This window comes from Strongyloides ratti (genome assembly GCF_001040885.1).
Source record: "Strongyloides ratti genome assembly S_ratti_ED321, chromosome : 1".
NCBI lineage: Eukaryota > Metazoa > Nematoda > Chromadorea > Rhabditida > Strongyloididae > Strongyloides > Strongyloides ratti.
The window spans coordinates 1,320,670-1,340,071 of NC_037307.1; the positions used below are offsets into that span (position 1 = coordinate 1,320,670).

Sequence of the window (19,402 nt, forward strand, 5' to 3'; positions counted from 1 at the left end):
ACTTTAAAACATATCTTAATAAATTCTATCTCTGGTGATCAAAGAAATCTTTATACCTTTCCTTAAAGATAACAGTAGTTGTTAGTTATCACAAATTGGTTGACTTTTTATTGTTAATATAAATTAGGTAAAAGAATTTTTATATTTTGTTACTAGATAGATTGAATGATGATTAGGAAATAAACATTTTTATAAAGTTTTTAGTGATTCTTATCAAGGTGATAATTTATATCATGTTACCTTTTTTACATATACTTACTAACATAAATAAAAACAAGAAAAAACAATTTTCATATATAGGATTGTGAAAAAAAAAATAGAAAAATATGTGGATGTCAATTTAATATACATATATGAAAGCAATTAAAAAAATGGAATGCCGATTGAGTTATAATAAAAACTCTCGCGCAATTTGTGTCAAAAAGTATGCCACTCCATAATGTGCCATATTTAGAAAAAAAAAGAGAGGAAATGTTATAATCAACAAAGAGAAATAAATTGTTATTGATTACAACTTTATGATAACCGAAATATTATGTTTCTATTTTTTTAAAATAAAATTTTAATATGCCTTTTTTTTTAAATATATAACTTAAAAATAACACTTCAATTTTTTGAACTTTATATAGTGCCATTTTTAAATTTTATTTAATAATTTTTTTTCAATAAACAATTTTTAAATATGTGTTAAGAAAAATATTACAATTAACCACATTTGATTGACATAAAAAAAACTTTCATACTCCATTATATAATAGTGTTAAAAGTAATTTTCAGTTTTTGAAGGGTTAAAAATTAATCTTCGTCTTTAAATTTTGAAGAACACCCACTTTCTTTTAAAATTTTCTATTCTTAAATGTTAACTGTTTGCATAAAATGTTTCGAGATATTTTTTTAAATATACACTTTAGAGGAGAAAAATTTTAACTGAAGATAAGAAATATTATTTATTTTTCTAAATTCATTTTTAAAAAATATCAAGTATTTAAAATAATTAAAATTAAACATATAAATAATTTATTAACAAAATTTTACTGACAATAGTTGAAGTATTAAACCACGTGATATAATAAATATTTTTAAACTTATTAAAATTTATTTTAAATTTAAAAATTATTTCTAATCATTTTTTTTACAATATAAAGATATACTATACACATGCCCGCAATTCTTAAAATATATGATAATGTGTAGAAAAAAAAAATATATATATGTAAGAATATAATTATGGTTAAACTGATCCAAAACCAAAACATTGTGAATAAATTTCAGGAATACCTTCTCTTTGAACACAAACACAAGCTGAATTACATAATCCACCATGAAGACGGCAACCAGTATCATGACAACCACTACCAGCATTGGCACATAATGACATAACTATAGTTGATAACAAACTAATCATAATAAAAACATATACTGATGATTGATAAGAAAACTAAAAGTGTATTAAAAAGATAAATTTTTTTTTTTTGAAAAATATATATTAAAAATCATACCTTCATTATAGACTTCTTGAATATGATGAATTATTTAAAAAAAAAATTTTTTAATAATAATATTTTAAAAAAAATATATATATAAAACTAAAAAAAAAATTAAAAAAAATTAGGTAACATCTTTAAAATACAATTAAAAGATTAATGATCTTTCACATAAAATAGAAAGAAGAATGTAATAAAAATATTATTAGTAAAAAGTAAACTTCCTGTAATAAATTTAAATATAGAAAATTTTAACCTTATATAATGACTTCATAAAACAAAAATAATGCTGATTAATATAATTATATGTATATATATATAATATGTTTTAAATTTTATGTTATTTTACTACAATTTTTATACTATCCAACACATACATACAAACAAACAGAAGAGATCACGTTTATCACAAAATGTATGTATATTTTCTTATAACTTTAAGATACATTAAATATATATATATATATATTCATCACCATTGTCATATATATATTTTTCTTTTCTTGCTGTGTTTCATTTTTAATGGTACATATTATAAGCTAATTACATAACAGACTTTTTATGAAATTATCAAAAAAAAAAAAAAAAATAAATATGAATATATATATTGTATTCTTATACGAGTTAACTCTTTTGTTTATTGATAAATGAGATTAAAGATTTTTATTCTATAGAAGTTTGATGGGTGAAATGTTATCTTTTCATATATAATTTTAAAAATGATATATCTTAGGTACCCTTTTATTTGAGAAAGCGGAAATAAAAGTTAAAATTTGTTTCTCTTACTGATTCTTGATTATTTTAAAAGCATTCTCTTTTTTTTTTGTCTTGTTTAAGCAATAGATTAATATGTTAATCTTTTTTTTTTTTTTCTTGTTTTAAGGTATATATTTTATAAGTACATTTTTTTTGTATCGGTTTACTTTATACTGTTATATTTGATCACTTTTTTTTATTGTAAAAAATTATATTATACTTATTATTTAAAATTTCAACTTGAAGTTTGATCAAATGAATAAATAATATTTTGACAAAATATCATTGTATAATATTTCATTGAAATTTAAAGATAAAAAGTATAATTATAATATTTTTTCATTTTAATAATAAATTTTATCATTACTAATCATTTTTTAAATAATGTATAGTTTAATTAATTTATTATGACTTCTTTTTAAATAGTTTTTTTTTCACCAATCATTAATTATAAAAATTTTCACTTTATTAATAAAGTTAAAATACTAAAAGAAAAATTTGATTAAGTTTATATTGATTAAACTACCAATTAATCATTTTTTTTTGTTATACTAAGTATAATAAATTAAACATTAAAAACAATAACATAGTTAGAAGAAATATATCATAATAAAAAATACAAGACATTATCAACAAATTGGCTTTCTTTTCTTTTCTTTTGATATATTAAAAATTTATATCTATGACGTAGATAAAATTTTAAAAAATTTGTCAATTGAATAAGATTTATTTGAAACAATCAAATTGTTTATGTATTATTTTCTTATATTGTTATCATTCAACTTAAATAAGTTATACATTCAAGAGCAGTACTTTAATATATAATAAAAGTTGTCATTGGAAATTATGTGTTTATTTTTAATTTATTATCAATTTTATTATATTTTTTTTATATGATTTTAGATTTGAAATATATATTAATTTAAAAAAAAATTTAACAATATTTTTATTAAATTGAAAAATCAATATATTTAAAAAAAAAGTATAAAAAATATTTTGAGAAATAGTTTTGTATTATCATTAATTTATTTTTTACCTTTAAATTAATATAAAATAATGTTTTTTTAAATATATGTTATCATTATTTATGGCACAAAAATTTTCAAGTAAATATATTGAAAAAAAGTTTTAACATTTAAAATATTAAATAAAAATTTAATATTCCATTTTCAGAGGTAAATTGATAAAAAAATCAAAATGTTACATATATATTTTCTTTAACTTGCTTAGTATTAAAAATCAATGTAATAAAAAAAAATAAATAGTATGATTAAAAACTTTTAAAAAATAATATCATTATATAATGCAAATCAATGTACAAATAATATATATAAACAAAATAAAAATTAAAAATATCCTACATCCAATTTGTTGTTCCTCCTATTATTGTAAAATCAACTTTAGTTGGGCTATCTAATTTAATTTTTTCAAAAGTTTTATCATTTATCTTATAAGCCATTGTTGTAATTCTTTCAATTAAATTTCTTATAAAATGTTTCATAGCCTGTTCTTTTTCATTTAATTGTCTTTTGGCACACAATGATTGTAATAATTCATCAATAATAATTTTTAAATGAAGTATCATTTGTGCAAGTTTAGGATTCATTTCAAATGTATAACAATCATCTAATCTTATTTGCCTACCACCACAATATATAACTTTTGAAGATCCAAATAATAAGATATGAAGAGGTGAGACAACAGAACATTCTTTAAACATTGCAAATGTTGTTATAATTTTTTGACTATATATCAAAAATGGTGATCTATTTTCAAAGTTTTCTTTATCTAATGAAATAACTGAACATTTATGAGCAGTCATTTTAAATCCATCCATATCTAAAAAGTTACGCTTTTTATTTTGATAAGCCACATTTGGATAATATGATTTAACTAAAAGTGCTATAATAACATGCATAGTTGAACATGAAGATTCATTATTAATAAGTCCATAATCATTAAATGAACAATCATGAAATTGTTCTTTAAGAAGTGTAAAAATTTGACTTCTAACTTTATATAAATAATTTAATGCTGATTCAGAAATATATTCATAAATATTTGTATCATAACTATAAGTTCTTTCTGATCTAATACTTTCTTTAACTGCCATTAAAGGTATAACATGATCACTGATAAAATCACCACAAAGTTTTAAAATAAAGTCAGCTATTTCGTTAGGATCACAAGTATTTGTATACAATGAATTAGAAGATCCATAATTTCCTGAAATTATTGATATTGAATCAACTACACCAAATAAAATTGCTGTAATAATACATTTTGCTGTATCAGGTGTAAAAGGAAGACGTTGCATGATACCACCAATATAAGTTAATTTACAATTTTTATCTAAAGCAGAAAGTTGCATTAAATATTCTTCAGATTCTGAAATATTTTTATCATCAATATCTTCCATTGAATGTTGAAGAAAATTTTTAGAATCACCAAGTCCAAGTGCTTTAATATCTAAAATTGTAGAATGTAAAGGAGCAGTCTTAATTTCAGCTTCAGATTGTTGTTGTAATGAATTCCATAATTCTTTTGTAACAAGACGATAACAATAACCGGGTCGAACTCTTCCAGCTCTTCCTTTACGTTGTTCCATACAATCTTTAGAAGCCCATCCTATTCTAAAAACAGCAGCAGCAGAATCATGATGCCTCATTTGCATTTTTTGTTTACATGAATCAATTATATAAAGAACATCATCAACAGTAATTGAACTTTCAGCAATATTAGTTGATACTATAACTTTTATTTTACCATCTGGTGGTGATTGAAAAACACGATTTTGTTCTTCTGTTGTTAAATTTGAATGTAATGGTAAACTCCAATATACTTCATTTTCTTCACTTTCCTCTAATCTATTTATACATGTAGTAATTTCAGCCCATCCAGGAACAAATATTAATATTGATCCATATTCACCTGTCTCATACATAACTTTAGCACTTTCTTTTATCATCTGAACTATAACATCATATGGAAATTCTTCATTTCTTTCAATACAATTAGCAATATATTTTGCTATTGGTGATACAATAGTCTGATCATTAATATTATTAAAACTCCATTTTTCTTGATCAGTATCAAAATCTTCAGGTTTATTAAAATCTTTAGGTACATATTCATAATATTGAATAAATTCATCAAGATACATCTCCTGTACTTCATAAGATGTCCCACCAAGTTCAATGACATTAATACCATATAAATATTTTTCAAATTGTGCTGTATCAACTGTTGCTGACATCAAGATAACACGTAAATTTGAATATTTACACATCATTTGTTTTAAAATTATTAATAAAAAGTCAGTATCAAGTGTTCGTTCATGAACTTCATCAACAATTATATGTGATATACCTCTAAAACCTGATGAAAGTTTTCTAAGAATTGTACCAACAGTTCCAAATAATATTGAACCAAAAGGTCGTGGATCAACTTTGTCAAATCGAACACAATACCCAACAGATTGTCCTAAAGTTTCACCTCTCTCTTCTGCAACTCTTTTTGCTAAACTTATTGCTGACAATCTACGTGGTTGTGTTATAATACAATTAAATTCACCACCACGATATGTTGAAATATAATGTTTCTGAAGAATTTGGGCAACCTGTGTACTTTTGCCAGATCCTGTGTTTGATTTAATCAATGTAACTTGATAACGTTCAGATGATTCTATAATTTGAGATTTTTTTGCAAAAATAGGTAATTTTTGACGCATTTCTTCCATTTTAACATTAATCTTTTTTTTTGTTTCCAAATAAAGTAATTCTTGTGATATTTCATATAACCCTTTATTCCACCATTTATTATTACTTGACAAAGTACAACCTAACCAACAATTATAGTTAGGTCTTGGAGGAAACCATTCACACATTACTTGATCTTCATAAATAATTCCATAATCTCTGTTTCTATCTTCAGGTTCTTTTTCTAAATCTAATATTGATGGAGGACTTATTATTACTGGTTCTTTAGAATCTACATCAAATTTTGGAAGTTCTATCTGCATCCATTTAAAGAATGACTCAATATCATTATATAAATCAGGATCATCTAATATTTCAACTGTTGCTTTTGTCAAACCAATTTTTCGTTCACGTTTCCTATCTCTTACAACATATTCACCTTCTTTTGCCATTTGCTTAAGAACATCCATGGCACATTCAATAGCTCCTGTTCTTTTAGAAGAAGTAATCTTTTCAACTGAATATTTTTTACCACTAGATTCTAATGAAACATTTAAATTAGTTTTAAATCTCCTGTAATTTATAGTTAATTATTAAAAAGTATAACTTACAAAGGTCTCCCTCCAGGTACAACATCATAATCAAAGACAGCTGAAGTTTGTCCTTCTTTAGCTAATACTTGATTTAATAAAGACTTTGCATTTTCTTCTGTTACTTCTTTACCAAGAATTTTAACTATCTCAGTTTCAGTAGGAGCATAGATAATAGTTTGCCTAGGTGTTTTATCACCTTTTTTAGCTGTACCAAAATTACATAATTTTAAATTTTTTTCAGGTCCATCATAAATTTTTTTAAGAATTTGATAAGCACAAAAATTATAAGCAGCATCTCTTTCCTCATTTTCAGAATATCCACTATACTTAGGTCCATTTACTGTTAATTGAACAGAAGCATTACAATAAAATGTTCTAAAAATGAAGTTAAAAAAATGAAAAATTACAAAAAAAAAAAAAAACTTACACAGATTCTGTAGTCATTTTTACTTTACAGTCGATTTCAACATCTTTTTTACCCTGGCGATTTAAAATTTCATTGAGAACAGACAAACTATTAGTTTTACACGCCTTCTTTCCACACACAATAATTGCATCCATCTCTGCTTCCGCTTTAGCATCATATATGGGTTTCTTTGATCCAGGATAATAAAATGGAACAGGCTCGTTTTTCTTCATCATTAATAATGAGCAGAATGAATGATATCGTATCAGTATGTAAAATGGGGATTGATGTCCTAACAAGATTTTCTAATGAAAATGTCTTTGGCAAGTTTTTTTTTCGATTTTTTTTGAATACTTTTAAAAAAAATTTTTAATTATTGTTAAAAAAATTTATATTAGATGGTTTATGAAAAAAAAAATCAAATTATTTTATAAATGAATAATTGAATCGTTTATTTAGGTAATTAATTTCAATTATTTTTCAGGAATGATACAATTAAAATAAAATTTTTTTAATTCATTTATAATAATTACAAATTTAGAAAAAAATATTTTACAAATTATATAAAAATTTGTCTCTTATAGTCAATTATGTTTTGTGTTCTGCTCTTTTGTATTGTGCTGTGAATGAATTTTCAATTGCTTACGAATTTAATATTCAAATATTTGTTAATCTTAATAAATTGATAGTATAAATTTATTATAACAACATAATGAAATTTATTCTGCTAAAATTTTAACTTATGGTATTTATGATTTCCAGATTATGAATTTATAAATTTTTGTTAAGAAAGAAAACATCAAAATTAATGAGAAATTTATTTTTAAAATTTTGTTTAGTTGAACTGGAAAAAAGAAGACTAAGATAAGTAAAGCATAAAAAAAAATTTATTATCAATGAATAAATACTTTCTTAGAAAAGTTGATTCCAGCTTGATCTTTATGATTTAAATATTTTTATCGTTTTTCTAAATTTATATAATTAAAAATTTTTTAGAAATTATTCCAACAAACTTTCATATCATAAACTAGTATTAATTTTACTTTAAATTTTAAATACAAATATTTTAAAAATAAATGATTTTATTTATCATATAATATTTTTTCTAATTTTTATTTGTGGATTCTGATAATTATTTATTTTTTTTAATATAGAAAACATAAACTTTTTTATAATATGAAAAAGTAATATTACAACTATAAGAGATTTAAAAGTATAAATGAAAAGTGTAATTTAATTTTGTTTAAATTATTAACCTAATTAAATTGTTAAACACACAGATGATAAAGATGAAGATTGATAAGATAGTGTGGATATAAGGTATTTGATATAATCATTTAACAAAATGTTTCTGAAATCCATGCTAGCAATGTTATTATTATTTAAAATGATGCAAAAAAACTAGTTTTTGTAGGAATTTTTTTTTCAGTTTTATGATTCATTGAAGATTCTTGAATCCTGGCAAAAAGATGGGCTCAACCGGTGATCGAAACCGGGGCCTCTCGCACCCAAAGCGAGAATCATACCACTAGACCATTGAGCCGTGATTCTATGGGAAATCTTATCGTTTTCAGTACTTTTTTTCAATAATTTTTAAAGTTTTAAATATTATTGATTATAACAAAAAGTTGTATTATTTAGCTTGATTAATTTATATTTTACAATTTTTCAAAGAATTTAACAAATTTTCATACATAGAATCTTAGGAAAATTAAGTGAAAATGTTTATTAATGTATTTTAATTTTTTTTCACCAAAACAACTGTTAAAATGTCTAGAAAAAATACTATTGTCTAAAAAATCTAAGCATGTAAAACAAGAATTTTTATTTTCAAAATTATTAATATTTATTTTATTATTTATTATCATTATAAACAATAAAATTATCATAACAGTGAATTTACAAATTTTTTTACATTTATTTAATTTTAGAAGTGTCATTAGAAGAAAGTGCAACTTGTTCATAATTATTGCTATTTTTATTACCATTAAAAAAATTCTTAATTTTTCTACCAAAACTTTTTAGTCCATCTACAAACTTTGCTGTCCATGGTTTAGATTTAAAGTTTATTTGTAAATTAAGTTCTTTTGGTATTAATACTTTTAATTGATCACTAATGTTTGGTTCAATATTTTCAAAAATTGTTTTTATTTTTAATTCCAATTCACTTAATGGCATTGATGTATTTCTGATGACAGAAGCTAATGTATTTGCTACAAGTTTTACTTCAGGATCAGTTATATTAGCAGTAACATTTTTATATATTATTTCAAAATTACGTCTTATTAATTTTAATTTCTGATCAATTGTTTTTTTAAACTGTTTTTCTATTTTTTCAAATAGTCCCTATAAATTATATATAAGTTATTTTTTAAAATAATTTACCTTAACATTTGGATCAGAATTCAATATTTTTTTAACATTATCAACTTGATCTTCATAAGTTATAGAAATATTTCTTAAAACATTTTTTACCTCAATAATAGTACTATTTTTTGCTTTAGTTAGAAATTCTGGATTATTCTCTAATGTTAATAGAACATTTGGATAGTCATCGTTAATAGATAATGTAAAATTAATTAACAATAAAAATATTATTATAAAAAAAAGATATTTTAATTGTTTCATATTGTTATATAACAATAAAATAATAATTTTTTACTATTTATATATGTATTAAAATCTTTTTTTTTTACCCACAAAATAATGAGGTAATCTTCATATACTTTCAAAGAGGATTTTTTGTTACCTGTTTCTTGTAACCTTTGTATCTACATGGATAATAATAATAATGATTATTATTATTATTATTATTTATTATAAAAGATTTAGATAGATATTAATTTTTCTCATATATAGATAGTTGAAAACAAGTATAATATTCATGAATCAGTAATTTTATGATATTTTATTTGTAAGATATTTTAAAAATTAATGTAAATAAAAATTCACATTTAAAAATAATATGTAGTGATACTTTAAATATCAAAATATTGTTTCATGTATTAAAAAATGTATGACTCTGTTGTTGAATGCTTAGAAAAAATTGATTTTATTCCATTTTTAATTGAACCAAACTTATCAGATAAGCTTGATTTAACATTTGTTGCTCCACTATCAATATTTAATTCTTCTGGTATGAGATTTTTTATTTCATCTTTAACACTAGTACTTGCACCTGAAAGAATTGATTTGACATTTGTAGCTAATTCTGGTAGAGATAAATCTGTATCCTCGATTTCAGCTGTTATTTCGTCAACTACTTCTTTTGCCTTAGAACTTAATGTACTATAAATATTATTACTATTTGTCTCAAATTCACTTTTAATATTGGATAATATTTTTCCAGAACTTAAATCACTGCCAATACTGCCAATAGAACTGTCTATACTTCCAAATTTACTATTGATACTACTTCCGCTTGTATCAATACTTCCACTACTAACTCTTCTAATAATATTATCAGCCATACTCTTAAATAATTTTAATGATAAATTAAAAAAAAAAACTAAACTAACTTTAAGATCACTATCACTCTTCAAAATTTGTTTTGCCTTCTGTAATTTTTCATCATCACTCAAATTTTGGTCTTTTAAATCATCCAATTTATCAAAATTTGAGGGAGAAATATTTCCCATAACATCTGGATCTTCCTCAATGGCATCAATAATATCAGGTTTTGTTGTATATTTAGAAAATGATAAACCAAATATTAATACAAAAATATAAAATAATACTAAAATACCTCTTTTGGCCATTTTTTTTTACTTTTACTTGATAAACAATAATAGTATTTTTTTTATTTTTACAAAATGTAACTATTTTATTTTACCTTTTATAATAACAGATATGGTGATTAAATTTATAATTATACCTTTAATCTTTTATATTTACTACAAAAATATATATATATTTTTATTTATTAAAAAAAAATATAATAATAGTATTATTTTTATCAGAATATATGAATTATTTTGCGCTTTATTAATCATCATAATATATCATATCTCAATGATACATTTTTATAAGTTGTTTTTTTTATAAAAATTTTTTTTTTTTTCATTTGCCCTTTTTCTGGCTTGATTATATATATATCATAAATATATCTATAATCATGGGATTATAAATAACAGATTAAAAGGGATTACTTTTGTAACACAATATCAAAAAAATAATAAATTTTTTTAATTAAAATTTTTATTTACAATTTATTGTTTATGAATATTGGGGATTTTTTTAATTAAAAAAAAATTGTTTTTTTCTTTTTTTGAAAATATTTATAACAGATTTATTTAATTAATTAAAGTAATTTTTTTAACTAAGGAAACTATTTACCAATGTATATTTTGAAACGAAAGTTTAAAATTCTTGCTGAATTTGATTAAAAAAAATATTTTTGATATTGTATGAAACTTTCTTCCATAATTATATATTTTATTTTTTTAGAAAAATGTCTGGACTTTTTAAAAGTGTTTTAGGAAATGTTGCATTAGTTACTGGTGGTGGTTCTGGTTTAGGACGTGGAGTTGCAGAACATCTTATTTCAAAAGGTGCAAAAGTAGCCATTCTTGATTTACCAAATAGTAATGGTCATGAAGTAGCTACTAAATTAGGAGAAAATGCTTTATTTACACCTGCTAATGTCACTGATGAATTTGCTGTTGAGAAAGCTTTTTCTATGGTTAAAGAACGTTTTGGTAGAGTTGATTCTGTTATCAATTGTGCTGGAATTGCTTATGCTTACAAATTATATAGTTCTAAACATACTGAAGCATCAGCAATTGAAAAAACCAAAAAAACGATTGATGTAAATAATTAAATTTTTTATTATAATTAGTTATGTTTTAAAGGTTAACCTTCTTGGTACATTAAATGTTGCTACTTATGGAATAAAAGCAATGATTGAAAATGAAGCTGATGAAGAAAATCAAAAAGGAGTTATCATTAACACTTCTTCAATTGCTGCTTTTGATGGACAAGCTGGACAGGTATTATTAATATATCAATCTTTAAAATATTAAGTTATAAAATTTATAGGCAGTCTATTCAGCTACCAAAGGAGCTATTGCTGCAATGACCCTTCCATTAGCACGTGATTATCATCGTCATGGTATTAGAGTTATGGCTATTGCTCCAGGACTTTTTGACACACCATTACTTGCTAGTTTACCAGAAAAAGCACGAATTTTCCTTGCTTCTACTGTTCCAAATCCAACAAGACTTGGAAATGTTAATGAATTTGCTGCTTTAGTTCAACATATAATTGAAAATCGTTATCTTAATGGTGAAGTTATCAGACTTGATGGAGCTCTTCGTATGATGCCATAACTTTATTTATAGTTGAATAGTTTGTTAATTTTTATTATACTTTAAATAAATATATATTATTATTATTATAATAAGTTTTCTTTCCACTTTAAAAATATATTAACATACATTTTCTTTTTAATGTATAAAAAAAATGAGTTTTTTTTTTATACCTTATTGGTAAAATATAGATAATAAAAAAAAAGATTTTCTTTTGTAAATATTTACAACTATTATTATGAATAAATTATAAACTAGTTATTTTCTTATAATATTAGTTATTTAAAGTTTTCTCTTATTAAATATTGTTATGAGAGAAATTGATTTATTATCATTTCTTAACAATAAAATATATACTCTCATTTTATCTAAGAAATATATATATATATTTATATGACTTGGACATATTAATAACCATTATATTATTTTAATATCTATTTTTATTTTATATAAATATCTTTTTTAAAATATTTATTATTTAAATTTGTTTTTGTTTTAAATAAGCTTTTATTATATTATTAAAATAATCAAATTTATATTATATATATATATATATATTTTTAGAATGTTCTTTAAAATTTTAAAGTTCTATATATTATTAATTTATTTAAATGAATTTTATGATATTATCTATGGTGAAGGTATTAATAATGTGGATGTTTCTAGAAAATTGGATGATGATATAAAAAATTCTAATAATGAAAGTATTGTAGTATTATTTTCAATGTATTTAACAAAAATTCCAGATAACAAATTAAAAATGGTTATTGAAGAAATTGAAAATTTAATTGAAGAGATTGTTAAAAATCATGGTATGGGAATATCTTATTTTGGTGATATTTTAACAACATCCCAAATAAATGAAGAGAAATTAGTGATTAAATACCAAACAACTGAGGGATCTGATATGTGTAATGAATTTAAAAATGTTATAAAAGAAATTGTTGACGATCATTATGCCATAAAAAGTGGAAACGTTATTTGTTAATTAATAATTTGATATAACTTTTCAACTTAATATGATAATTATTTTTAGAAACATAACCATATTTTTGTTTTTAACATATTTATTATTTTTAAACATTATTTAAAAAAAAAATTAATATGTTTAGTAATTTGACTCATTTAAATGTTATATTTTTATTAAAATAATATATGTACCACTAAAGGTATTATTAGTATTATCATAACACTTTTTCAATTTTTTTACATCCTAATTGTTAATTATCATTTATAATTTTAAAAATTTCACGGAACAACCTTTATATAATGATGAAATAATAGATAGAATAACAGTTGTTTTAAAGTTTTATTTCATCTTATTATTATATCTACCTATAAATTATTTTCTTTTATATTTATACTATAAAAATATTTTATAATGATTATTACTATTTTTGAAATATTTTTATCTTTTATTATGGTTTTGGTGTGTCTAATTCTTGCTTATTGTATATATTTTATTAAAAAGTATCATGTCAATTTTCGGATACTAATTGTTTGCTTTTTAATGTTTGCTGCTACATATTATATTCTTCTTATTATCTATAATTTTAGTATTCTTATTTATCCAAATGATATTAATATTAAAATATTAAAATTGACAAATTTTTATATTGTCTATGGTGGACTTTATTATTTTCAATTTTTTCTTATCATTGAAAGAATTATTGCCATATTATATATTTCAAGTTATGAAAAAATATCTTCTAAACCACCTTATTTAGCTGTTGCATTATTGATTTCTGCTTTTTTTATTACAGCGCTTCACAATTTTTTTTTAAATGATAAAAAATTATCATCTATTGTTATAGGTTCTGAAATTCTTATACTTACAATTGGAGCTTTTTTTGTAACTTTATAAATTAATTATTTAACATAATAATTCATTTTTTAGGTATATTATTATTTACAAAAAAGGCAAATAAAAAGAAATCAAGATAATCCAAATATTTTTATAACTACAAATCTTTCAGCAAAATACCAATATTTTGAAAATCAAAAAACATATTCATTATCAAAGGCACTTCTTTTGGTAATTGTAACTTTTAACTCTATACGTCTAGTAATTGGACATTTATTACATTCTTTATTTCCTAATCTTTCTTTAAATGAATTTGAATCACCACCTTTTTTTTTACTTTCATTACTCAAGACAAGTTCAATATTCTTTGTTTTTGTATATAATGAACCAATAATAAAATTGCAAATAATGAAATTACTTTGTATTAAAATAAAAAATACCTCAGAAAATGTTAAAAATAATAAAACTTTATTTGTGAAAGCAAATATTATTAATTCAAAAGACAATAAAGAAATTTATTTTAATGAATTTCAAAAACAATGGAAATAGATAATTTATTAAAATAAAAAAAAATTTAACTAGCTAACATTTCAAATTAAATAATAAATATATATTCTTTTTTTTTTCTTTTTTAATGTACTAATTTTCATTACTAAATTTTGGTAAAGGAATAGAATAATTAAAAATAATATAATCATTATAATACATTGATAAAAATAATTTATACATATATGGATCTGATAGTAATTCATTCTTAAGTATATTAGGTAAATCTTTATAATTTTTTATATTGCTTTTTTTTTCTTTTAATTTTATTTCAATAGGATCTGTTGTATTTTTATGTTCCTCCAAAATAACTTCTTTAATATATTTAATTTTATCTTCTTCAACATTTTGTTTCTTTAACATATTAATAATAGTATTTTTATATCTATTTTTACCTTCTTTATCAGATGTTGTTTTAAAAATCATAAATTTATTTTTATATTCACCAAAATTACAAAACCAATTTTGAGGAAATGTATGTTGATCTTCATAACCAACAACTTTTTGTAACGACTTAGAATATAATGCACTTCTTGTATATTGTTTTGTAATATAACATGACATATTTCTATTACAACCATAGCATAATTCTGAACCAGGATAAAATAATCCTAATGGAAGTATACCATTTTCTAAATAACATTTATCTATGAAAGCACTTATAAATCTATCTAATGGTTCTCTAATAAAAACACTTAATTGCCAATATTCTAAATTAATTTTACTACTACCAAAAAAATTACTAATAAAATTTTCCATATTACTGAAGTCATTAATATGATGAGATGGTGATACACCATTCATTTTCCAATTAAATTTTAAATATTTATCACTATCATAAAGATATGAAAATATTTTTGATGTTACTGTTGACATGCATTTTGGCATTATACAATTTGCCATTTTATATTTAGGGACTGTCTAAAAAAAGAGGAGAAAAAAAAACTATTTATAATTAAAAAAAATTTTTTTAACTTACAATAACTTTTCTAACAAAATCTTCTTGAATATCTTTAAATGCTTCTAAACATGGTTCATTTTTTGATAAACAATAACCATTCATAGTTTTATATTCATTTTTAATTAATACATCAATTTTAGGAAAATTTTTAATAACATTATCAATTACATTAATGTTATCAATATAATTAATTCTTATAAAAAATAATATAATATAGATACAAATACTTATTATACCATATGAAGTAAATTTTTCTTTATTAACTTCATTTTTTATATTATTAATATTATTAAAAGAAGAATCTTGACATTCCTTAGACATACTTACTAATAATGGAACACTTTCAATACTATACTTATACATAACTACCCTTTTTAATTGGGAGTGTAATAATTATTACTGTCTATACAAAGGGGAATTTTAAAATACTTTTATTATTATCCATCCTTTCTCTATACTAATTAATTTATCTACCATATAATTCTCCATTTATCATTATATAAAATCTTCTCTTCTTTTACCTACTTTAAAAATGTTTAAATTTCGTTACACATAACTAAATAATACAAGACTGTCTATCACTGTTAAATTTTCTATTTTTATATTCCATATATTTAAGTGAAAAAAGATTTATCTTTCATCTTACTATATATTAACATTTTCTTTTTTGCTTATTTTATTAACTTTTTCTTTCTTTTTTTTTCATATAAATTTTTATAAAATTATTTTTAAAAGACATTTAATAAAATACGTTCTAAATTAAAACATGAATTTTTTTTCTGATAAAGGGTCACAATAAGGAGAATATACAATATTTTACCTTTTATCAAGATCTTTTTCCAGGTCTTTTAATAATAATAAATTTTTCTTTATTTAAAAAAAAAATTTTTTTTTAAAGTATTTTTATTTATGGGAAAAGGAAAATAATTGTACTTTGGTTAGGAAAAAATAAAATATTTTATGATTTTTTTATTATGTATCATTTATTTAAAATTTATTGTTATTTTTAGTTATCTCTGTTATTTTATCTATAATTAATAAATTTTTTTTTATCATTTGTAAAAAAAATAAAAGATTTAAAAATAATAGACATAAGTATATTTATTATCAAGGATAAATTAATTTTAAAAAAAAGAAACATTTTTTAATTATTGATATTATACTTTAAAATTTTTTTTATTAAAACAATAAAATTTAACTTATTTTTGTTAAAAAATATTTTATTACTAACTTAAATGTTTATTATTACTTTTTTTAAATATTCCTAAATCGTATAATTAAATATTAAATTTTATAATCTACTTGATCGTTTAAATTTATATTTAATATTGATAAGATTTGAAGATGATATCCTTCTCTTTTCATAGAACTATATAAAAGGTAAACTTATTTTTATAGCGATAAGTATACAAAAAAAATTGTTTATTGTTTTAACAAAAGTTAATAACCAGTTTCAAAATATATTTAAATTTTATGTTCATTTTTAAAGTAAGAAATAAAATAGGATTTAAAGGTTTAATAAAATTTGGCGAATGATAAATTTATAATTTAAAACTTAAAAAAGATATTTTCAAGTTTTATTTTTTTTTTATATTTCAAGGTGATTATACTTGATGACTAATTATAAAGAAAATATTTGTTTAGGTATATTTATATTTTTTTTTATTATAAATAAAATAAATATAATTAAAATGTAATTAAATGGTAACAAAAAATTAGAATATGATATGATACAAAAAATGAATAGATACAAGTTTCGGTAAAACATACCTTTTATATCTTTTTCTTCTTATAATCACCTATCAATTTATTTTATTTTTTTTTTCAATATAATTTAAATATTTATTTTATTACAATAAAAAAACAAAAGTTTTTAAACTGACAATTTTTTATTTGTATTAAAATATGGTTAGATAATTAATTAACTAGTTTTCAATATTATTTTATAAATAATTCAATTTTTTTTTGTTTTATTTTTTGGTACAATCAAAGATAGAGTAAAACTCTTGAATTTTTCATTTATATTATCATCATCTCCTCCACAACCATTTAATTTTTCTTTTAGAAATTCATTTTTTATTTTTATATAAACTTCATCAATCAATTGTGATATATTGTCATAAATATTTACGTCACAATTCCCTCTCGGAGGTAGTAAATTAAAGTTTCTAAATAAATTTTCTCCATCATATTGAGATGACCTAGTTGTATAATTTTTAAAAATCGCTGTTAAATATTCTTCATCATATTTTTCTATTTCACTTTCCATATTCTCAATCTCTTGAATTGAAAGATTAGCAAATCTAATACAATTAAATAATGAATCAGCGTGGAAAAATTTATCTCCCTTTAATATATAAATCATACATAATTTTAAAACATCAAACTCAGAAGAAACTTTTAATTTATCATTACTTAAAATTGAAATAATAGCCGCTGGAGATAAATTATAAAAATGATTATCAATAATCAAATCTGTTAAATAACAATTTGCTACATTTGAAATATGCCATTTCATTGATGTTTGTAATAATGTTAATGGATTCGATGACATATTTAGTGCATCAATTAAAAGATTAATACAATAAGGAAAATGAAGTAGAAGAGCTGATTCAATAATTGTAACAATATTTAACATTTCTAAAGTATTTGATATTCTTAAAAGTTCTGGTAGTTCATTTATATTAAAAACCATTTTTCCTGTATTTAAAAATTTAACAATTTTTTCAAAAGAAACTTCATCTAAATTACTTCCATCTACCAACAAATCTTCGGTATAACTTTTTATTAAGCGATCAAAACGATTTGATTGTTTTTTTAACAACATTGAACTAATTTTAATTTTATTACCACTGTTAAGTTTTATTGTTACCACACCAGATTTGCCATTTTTTTTCAACCATTTTTTTAAATCTTTTGCATACTTTTCTTGAAATTTAAACTTTAAAAAAAACTGTTTTAAATTTTTGTTATAAAATATGGATGTTGATTCATGATATGTTTCAATTTCCTCTTTCAATGGTGATAATGAATATACCTTTATTTTTGATGGATGATCTGAAGTGAAACTTGATATTGTAGACAATGATACTTTATCCACATCATTCATAATAATAATTTATATATTTTGTTTTATTATTGTATAAAATTACATATTATAATATATAAAAATTTGATTATTTAAAAAAAATTACAATTAAAAATAAATTATGTAAATTCAATTTTTTACACAAAAAAAATGTTCATTTATGATTCTCTTAGATTATATTGGTACAATCAAAAAAAGAAATCAAAAAATTTGTTTGAATTTTAAACAAATTAACAAAATGTTAAAAAAAGTTGCTCATATTATTATCAGAAAATATATATATAGTATTATTCTTGAATGATACCATTTTTATATTTACATATACAGAAGCATCGTGAATTATAATACAAAAGTGTACTTTTATAGGATAAAATTTTTAAATTAAATAATATAATTATTTATAAAAATTATCTAAAATAATCAAAGATAAACGTTTTTTTTCATTGAATCTTAAATTTTAATATACAAGCTGAAACTTATCGTACCACAATAGGAAGAATTCCAATAAATTTTTTTTGAAAGTTCACTTATAAAAAAACTTTAATAATTTTTCCACTTTAAAAGAATTCAATAATTAGTAAGAAAAAACTCTTGTTTCATTATTCAAAATTTTATTTAATTTTTTAATTATATGAAATATTTTCAATAACGATATTGAAATATTAATCAAAAATTAAGGTTGATTCTTTTATTAAAAAAAATCTTTATTGTAGTTAAATCTTCAAATATAAAAAATTAACAATTATAAGATAAAAAAAA

General features: G+C 20.8%; 9 protein-coding genes across 9 annotated transcripts; 3 read left to right on the top strand and 6 right to left on the bottom strand.

Moving 5' to 3' along the window:
• Nucleotides 1–1,231: 1,231 nt before the first annotated feature.
• Nucleotides 1,232–1,505, bottom strand: SRAE_1000042300 (Hypothetical protein; the record flags this gene model as incomplete). Its single annotated transcript, XM_024647255.1, has 2 exons — nucleotides 1,232–1,438; nucleotides 1,500–1,505. 2 exons carry the CDS (start codon nucleotides 1,503–1,505, stop codon nucleotides 1,232–1,234), a joined length of 213 nt encoding a protein of 70 aa, XP_024501351.1.
• A 2,092-nt stretch (nucleotides 1,506–3,597) lies between these two features.
• On the bottom strand, nucleotides 3,598–7,173 carry SRAE_1000042400 (Helicase, C-terminal domain and Helicase-associated domain and DNA/RNA helicase, DEAD/DEAH box type, N-terminal domain and Domain of unknown function DUF1605 domain and Helicase, superfamily 1/2, ATP-binding domain and P-loop containing nucleoside triphosphate hydrolase domain-containing protein; the record flags this gene model as incomplete). Its single annotated transcript, XM_024647256.1, has 3 exons — nucleotides 3,598–6,511; nucleotides 6,550–6,906; nucleotides 6,959–7,173. The coding sequence occupies 3 exons, from the start codon at nucleotides 7,171–7,173 to the stop codon at nucleotides 3,598–3,600; spliced, it is 3,486 nt and encodes a 1,161-aa protein (XP_024501352.1).
• A 1,681-nt stretch (nucleotides 7,174–8,854) lies between these two features.
• On the bottom strand, nucleotides 8,855–9,565 carry SRAE_1000042500 (Karyogamy protein, KAR9 family-containing protein; the record flags this gene model as incomplete). Its single annotated transcript, XM_024647257.1, has 2 exons — nucleotides 8,855–9,283; nucleotides 9,323–9,565. The coding sequence occupies 2 exons, from the start codon at nucleotides 9,563–9,565 to the stop codon at nucleotides 8,855–8,857; spliced, it is 672 nt and encodes a 223-aa protein (XP_024501353.1).
• Nucleotides 9,566–9,942: 377 nt separating this feature from the next.
• SRAE_1000042600 (Hypothetical protein) lies at nucleotides 9,943–10,695 on the bottom strand (the record flags this gene model as incomplete). Its single annotated transcript, XM_024647258.1, has 2 exons — nucleotides 9,943–10,410; nucleotides 10,456–10,695. The coding sequence occupies 2 exons, from the start codon at nucleotides 10,693–10,695 to the stop codon at nucleotides 9,943–9,945; spliced, it is 708 nt and encodes a 235-aa protein (XP_024501354.1).
• A 692-nt stretch (nucleotides 10,696–11,387) lies between these two features.
• SRAE_1000042700 (3-hydroxyacyl-CoA dehydrogenase type-2) lies at nucleotides 11,388–12,265 on the top strand (the record flags this gene model as incomplete). The annotated part of the gene is made up of 3 exons (XM_024647259.1): nucleotides 11,388–11,744; nucleotides 11,788–11,925; nucleotides 11,975–12,265. 3 exons carry the CDS (start codon nucleotides 11,388–11,390, stop codon nucleotides 12,263–12,265), a joined length of 786 nt encoding a protein of 261 aa, XP_024501355.1.
• Nucleotides 12,266–13,004: 739 nt separating this feature from the next.
• On the top strand, nucleotides 13,005–13,232 carry SRAE_1000042800 (Hypothetical protein; the record flags this gene model as incomplete). Its single annotated transcript, XM_024647260.1, has 1 exon — nucleotides 13,005–13,232. One exon carries the CDS (start codon nucleotides 13,005–13,007, stop codon nucleotides 13,230–13,232), a length of 228 nt encoding a protein of 75 aa, XP_024501356.1.
• Nucleotides 13,233–13,754: 522 nt separating this feature from the next.
• Nucleotides 13,755–14,597, top strand: SRAE_1000042900 (7TM GPCR, serpentine receptor class e (Sre) family-containing protein; the record flags this gene model as incomplete). The annotated part of the gene is made up of 2 exons (XM_024647261.1): nucleotides 13,755–14,096; nucleotides 14,142–14,597. 2 exons carry the CDS (start codon nucleotides 13,755–13,757, stop codon nucleotides 14,595–14,597), a joined length of 798 nt encoding a protein of 265 aa, XP_024501357.1.
• Nucleotides 14,598–14,687: 90 nt separating this feature from the next.
• On the bottom strand, nucleotides 14,688–15,657 carry SRAE_1000043000 (Sulfotransferase family-containing protein; the record flags this gene model as incomplete). The annotated part of the gene is made up of 2 exons (XM_024647262.1): nucleotides 14,688–15,515; nucleotides 15,574–15,657. 2 exons carry the CDS (start codon nucleotides 15,655–15,657, stop codon nucleotides 14,688–14,690), a joined length of 912 nt encoding a protein of 303 aa, XP_024501358.1.
• A 1,852-nt stretch (nucleotides 15,658–17,509) lies between these two features.
• Nucleotides 17,510–18,664, bottom strand: SRAE_1000043100 (BTB/POZ fold domain and BTB/Kelch-associated domain-containing protein; the record flags this gene model as incomplete). Its single annotated transcript, XM_024647264.1, has 1 exon — nucleotides 17,510–18,664. One exon carries the CDS (start codon nucleotides 18,662–18,664, stop codon nucleotides 17,510–17,512), a length of 1,155 nt encoding a protein of 384 aa, XP_024501359.1.
• Between the last annotated feature and the right edge of the window lie 738 nt (nucleotides 18,665–19,402).